A 5769-nucleotide genomic window follows, 5' to 3' on the forward strand; every position below is an offset into this window, starting at 1 on the left:
CGGGGTGCTCCATGTAGCGCGCCACGGTGAAGAGGTGGGCGTGGCCCAGGCCGCCAGCGGCCGCATCCAGCACGATCTGGTAGGCCGCCTCGAAGGCCGCCTGGTTCTTCTCGCACAGGGTGAGGGCAGGCAGGGCGCAGTTCTGCGGGTCTTTCATGGCGCACTGCAAGGCCAGGGTGCGGGCGCAGGCCCAGAGCTCCTCCCGCCGGGCTGCATCCAGCTGCAGCCGCAACAGCGTGGCATGGGTGGTGCCTGTTACTGCCACGATGGTGGCCGCCTCCACCGGGGTGAATAAGGAGTACCAGTTCTGCATGATGTTCATCAGGGCTTGCGGGCCTGCGGGAAACGAGAGGGTGACACTGGCTGGGCACGGGGCAGGGATTCACCTGTGCATGGGTGTACCTATGTGTATAAGTTTACCCTGACCTAGAGTTCCCACCAGGCAAGAATAAAGCTGTATCCCCTCTACCTCCACTCCAGGCTTGATAGAAACTTCACTTTACTTTTCTAAGGGAGCAGAGGGCAGCTGGGCTGGGTAGGAACTGGGAAGGTGGGTGCTAAGCACTGGAAGGATTGTCCGTTCTCCAAGCCTCTTTAGCTTGGCCAGCCTCCAGGCTCAGCTGGACACACCCTGCCCTCCCCCATGCCCATCATTCCCTCCTGGCCCAGCCCAGACCATGGGCTGGGGTCCGGGAAGTGGCTCTGCTTCTCCCTCCTGCCTGCCTGGTTCTGCATGGAGGTGAGCCGTGAGTCCCCTTGGGGGCTCTCACCGATTTCTGTGGCACAGCTGACCAGCCAGCGCACCATCTCCCTCCGACGCCAGGTCATGGTGTTCAGGGTCATCCGCATCACCTGCAGCCGGGACACAGGGAGAGAAGGGGGTCACCCAAGGGAGGCCTACGGAAGGGGGCGGAAGACTCTGAGGGACCCCAGGAAACTCAGAAGCTAAGGACTGAATCAAAGCCGTACAGTGTGGGCAAGGGGTTTCACCTGTCTGGACCTCAGCTTCCTCATCTGTAAAATGGAGATAAAAATAGTATCTACCTCACCCAGTTGTGAGAATCAAGCGAGAGTGTGTAGTAAGTAAGGCTTTTTGTACAGTGCCTACCGCTTTAATGTGCCCAGCCATTACTGTTGGTGTTATTCTAAGGTCCCGTGGATTCTATCTGGGACAACTAACCAACCTGTCACTTTTCTCTGGAAAGTTCTGTGCTTCCTGTCAGATTTCCTCCTGAGGCCCCACACAAGCACCTGCCATTACAGGTCCCACCCCCAATAAGCACCATCCTTGCTGGCCTTTCTCCTGAGGCTCCAACCCCAGGTCCTACCTAGAAGCTCCTAAATAGTGGGGTCACCACCCTACAGCACCACCCTTGGGGACTTCCCTGATGGTCCCCAAGACTCCATGCTCCCAGTGCACGGGGCCCAGGTTCGATTCCTGGTCAGGGAACTAGATCCCACATGCTGCAATTAAAAAAAAAAAAATCCTGCATGCTGCAACTAAAGGTCCTGCATGGAACAACAAAGATCGAAGATCCTGTGTGCTATGACTAGGACCTAACACAGCCAAAAAACCCCCCAAAGCACCGCCTTTATCCCAACCCCCGTATTCCCCCACAATAGCTCCGCCCTCTTCATGGCGTTGTTCAGAGGCCAATTCTACCACTTGTGTGCCCTTTGCTGGCCAGTTCTACACTGGGAAGATGTCACCTGAATCTGTACCTTATTCTCTAATTTTACTTTTGCCACTGAGACCCTGCCCCCATGAGCCCCATACCTGTCTATGCCCTCAAGCTGCGCCCATGCCTCTGCCCTGCCCTTACAGCACTGTCCCTCGTCCGGGTCCCTGAGGAGGACCTGGACACTCACCTGCAGGTCTTCTACCTCCACGACTTTCAACCACAGACCCCACCCCCAGAGGTGGCTCTTCACTCACAGGACCCTCCCTAAGCCCCGCCCCTCAGTAGAGACACCTCCTTCTCACGGCAGTCTCCTGCAGGCCCTTTCCCCAAGAAAGCTCCTAGTAGGCAGGCTCTGGATAAGGCAATGGCACCCCACTCCAGTACTCTTGCCTGGAAAATCCCATGGACCGAGGAGCCTGGTAGGCCGCAGTCCATGGGGTCGCTAAGAGTCGGACACGACTGAGCGACTTCACTTTCACTTTTCACTTTCATGCATTGGAGGAGGAAATGGCAACCCACTCCAGTGTTCTTGCCTGGAGAATCCCAGGGACGGCGGACCCTGGTGGGCTGCCGTCTATGGGGTCGCACAGAGTCGGACACGACTGAAGCGACTTAGCAGCAGCAGCAGCAGCAGCAGGCAGGCTCTTCAGTTTCAGCCCCGCCCACTCATGGTCCTTATGGCACATCAACCCCAGGCCAACACACGTAGGTTCTGCTCCCTCTTGTGGCCACCTGCACGCTCCATGATCCCCTTCCGTGTCCTCAGCCACACCTCCAGAAGTAGATTCTCACCTTCAGGTTCTGCAACTGAGTCACTCATTCATAGGTCCCACCCTCACTGGTGACTTCAGGCCCTCTCTCTCAGGACTCCTCTGCCTGACCCTGTTCCTCTGTAGCCCCGCCCAGAGATGCCATTCACATCCAGGCCCCGCCCCTAAAGGATGCGAGGTTTACCCTTAGGTCCCTCCTCCAGAAAGACCTTGAACTCAGGCCCCGCCCCCAAATGGGCCCTTGCCCCACCCTCATGCCCACCCGGCCTGCCCTCATGCTCGCTCCCGTGGCTCGCACCTGAAGGCCCAGCTCCAGCGCAATGCCCAGCAGCGTGGTGTCCGGTGGGGCGCTGGCCGGGGTGGCAGTCTTGCAGGCATCCTGAGCCAGCTTGAAAAGCAAGGCTGGAGAGTGGATGTTCTGCTGGATGGAGCCCAGTACTGCGTGCAGCCACTTGGGGTCTCCTAGAGTTGGGGGAGGGACAGAGGATATCACGGGCATACCCTGCACCAGCTGGATGCTGCCGGACCTGCTCACACAGTTTCTTCCACACATGTGCAAATGTGTGAATGTGGATGGTGATCACCTGGCGATGGTTCCATGAAGACCTAGACCACTCTTGGCACTCCCCTTTATCTCTCCTCTGCCCCTTCCCTTTCTGTGGGAGGAAGCCACTGGACCCCTGTCAAGGGCACCAATTCTGGACCCAGCAGATGCCAGATGCCAGGGTTCAAATCACACAAGCTGTGTGATCTTGAGCAAGTCACTTCACCTCTCCGTGCCTTGGCTGCCCCATTTGTACAATGGATAATACTAATGCCACGGTACATGTCACACAGGGCTGTGGTGACCCCATACTTGTAAAGGCCTTAATATGGCAAGACCTATATATGTGAGTGGCTTCCAGGTGGCTCAGTGGTAAAGAATCCACACGCCCATGCTGGAGCTGCAGGGGACATGGGTTCAATCCATGGGTCAGGAAAATCCCTTGGAGGAGGAAATGGCAACCCACTCCAGTATTGTTGCTGGGATAATCCCATGGACAGAGGAGCCTGGCGAGCTAGTCCATGAGGTCACAAAGAGCCTGACATGATTGATCCACTGAGCATGCAAACACATGCACATATGTGAACTTTTATTACTGTTATTATTGTTCACCTAGATCCTACAATTCTGTTACTCAGCTCCAGCCACACCAGCTTCCTCTCTGCTTCTTAAATATAACCAGGCACTCTGTGCTGGCTGTTCCTTCTGCCTGGAATACTCTTCCCATATGCTGGGAACTGAACTGTGCCTCCCAAAATTCATACACTGAAGCCCTAATTCTCTAGAGTGACTGTCTTTAGAGGCAGACCTTTGGGAGGTAATTTGGTTTAGATGAAGTCATGAGGCTAGTGCCCCAGGATGAGATCAGAGTCCTTATATGGACAGGGGGAAACCAGAGATCTCTGTTTCTCTGTCATGTGAGGAGACGGTGAGAAGGCAGTCGTCTGTAAGCCAGGAAGAGAGCCCGCACCAGGAGCTGACTGTCCTGGCTCCCGGATCTTGAACTTCCAGCCTCCAGAACTGTAAGAAAATAACTTTCTGTTGTTTAAACCACCGCATCAATGGTAGTTTGTTACGGCAGCTGAGCTAAGACACCAGATACTGGCATTACTCCACCTGTGCCTTCATGTTGTGGCTTAAATGTCAACTTGCTGTATGCCCCTTCATAGCACTTATTACCTCTCACTGCATAACTATCTTCTTTCCCTTATTTATTGTCTGTCTGCCCTCCCTAGGAATAACACCACAGAGCATGGGATTTGGGACAGTTTTGTTTGCTACTGGGGCTCAGCATCTGGGACTGTGCCTGGTATATACAGAAAGTGCTCAAGAAGGGACTTCCCTGGTGGTCCAGTGATTAAGAATCCACACTTCCTCTGCAGGGGGTGTGGGTTTGACCCCTGGTCGGGGAACTAAGATCCCGCAGGTCAAAAGAAAAAAAGAATGTGCTCAAGGAAAACTGCACAGGTGCACGTTAAGTTGCTTTCAACTCTTTGTAACCCCATGGACTGTAGCTCCCCAGGCTGCTCTGTCCGTGGGATTCTCCAGGCAAGAATACTAGAGTGGGTTGCCATGCTCTCCTCCAGGGGATCTTCCCGACCCAAGGGTAGAACCCACATCTCTTATGTCTCTTGCATTGGCAGACAGGTTCTTTATCACTAGCACCATCTGGGAAGCCCCAAGGAAAACTGTGGGATAAGTAAAAGTAAATGGGGGGAATGGAATGAGGGTAAGGAGGGAGAGGAGTAATGTAAAGGGCAGGGGGATGGGGCGGGGGGCAGCCACGGTCCTCACCCTTGGCAGCAGTCAGCATGGCAGAGGCCAGCTCACACTGGCGGGTCTCCAGGTGGCCGAGGATGAACCAGCGGGGGAAGCGGTTGCTCATGATGGAGTCCAGCGGGTTGCTGGGAGGTTCTCCAGCTGGAAACGCTGTCTCCAGGACGGGCAGCCTGGGGTGAGAAGAGAAGCAAGCCTGCTGTGAGACAAGGCTAGACTCTCCATCCTCTCTAGGAGATGCCTCCTACCTCAGCCAGAACCTACCTTCCAGAGTCAGCAAAGCCCTGGGCACCCAGGAAGATGGAAGATGTGTGTTGAAGATGTTTACTGCATGTATAAAATACATGGGGCTTCCTAGGTGGGGCTAGTGATAAAGAACCTGCCTGCCAATGCAGGAGACATGAGACCCGGGTTCAATCCCTGGGTCGGGAAGATCCCTTGGAGGAAGGCATGGCAACCCACTCCAGTATTCTTGCCTGGAGAATCCCATGGACAGAGGAGCCTGGCGGGCTATAGTCCATAGGGCTGCATAGAGATGGACATGACTGAAGCAACTCAGCATGCACGCATGCATAAAATACATACAGTATAGCACAGGGAACTCTACTCAATACTCTGCAATGACCTATACGGGGAAAGAATCTCAAAAAGAGTGGGTATATGTATATGCGGGCCTTCCCAGGTGGCACCAGTGGTAAAGAACCTGCTTGTTAATGTGGGAGACAGAAGAGATGTGGGTTCAATCACTGGGTCAGGAAGATCCCCTGGAGGGGGGCATGGCCACCCACTCCAGTACTCTTGCCTGGGAAATCCCATGCACAGAGGAGCCTGGTGGGCTGCAGTCCATGGGGTCACAGAGTCAGACATGACTGAAGCGACTTAACACACAGGCACAGAGGGATGCTGCTGTTGCTGCTGAGTCCCTTCAGTTATCTTCACCTCTTTGCAACCCCAATGACTGTAGCCCGCCAGGCTCCTCTGGTCCATGGGATTCTCC

The 5769-nt window shown here is 54.9% G+C and overlaps 1 protein-coding gene across 1 annotated transcript in view; it reads right to left on the reverse strand.

Moving 5' to 3' along the window:
- Positions 1 to 5769, reverse strand: part of ZSWIM4 (zinc finger, SWIM-type containing 4) — a 24371-nt gene that overhangs the window by 2253 nt on the left and 16349 nt on the right. The window contains exons 10-13 of the mRNA XM_010855523.1: positions 4791 to 4945; positions 2751 to 2914; positions 771 to 852; positions 6 to 336 (exon numbers count right to left, since the gene is read on the reverse strand). Of these exons, the coding sequence (XP_010853825.1) occupies positions 6 to 336; positions 771 to 852; positions 2751 to 2914; positions 4791 to 4945 (732 nt within the window). The remainder of the gene's footprint in view (positions 1 to 5; positions 337 to 770; positions 853 to 2750; positions 2915 to 4790; positions 4946 to 5769) is intronic.

This window comes from Bison bison, unplaced genomic scaffold (genome assembly GCF_000754665.1).
Source record: "Bison bison bison isolate TAMUID 2011002044 unplaced genomic scaffold, Bison_UMD1.0 scf7180017864365, whole genome shotgun sequence".
Taxonomy (NCBI): Eukaryota; Metazoa; Chordata; class Mammalia; order Artiodactyla; family Bovidae; genus Bison; species Bison bison.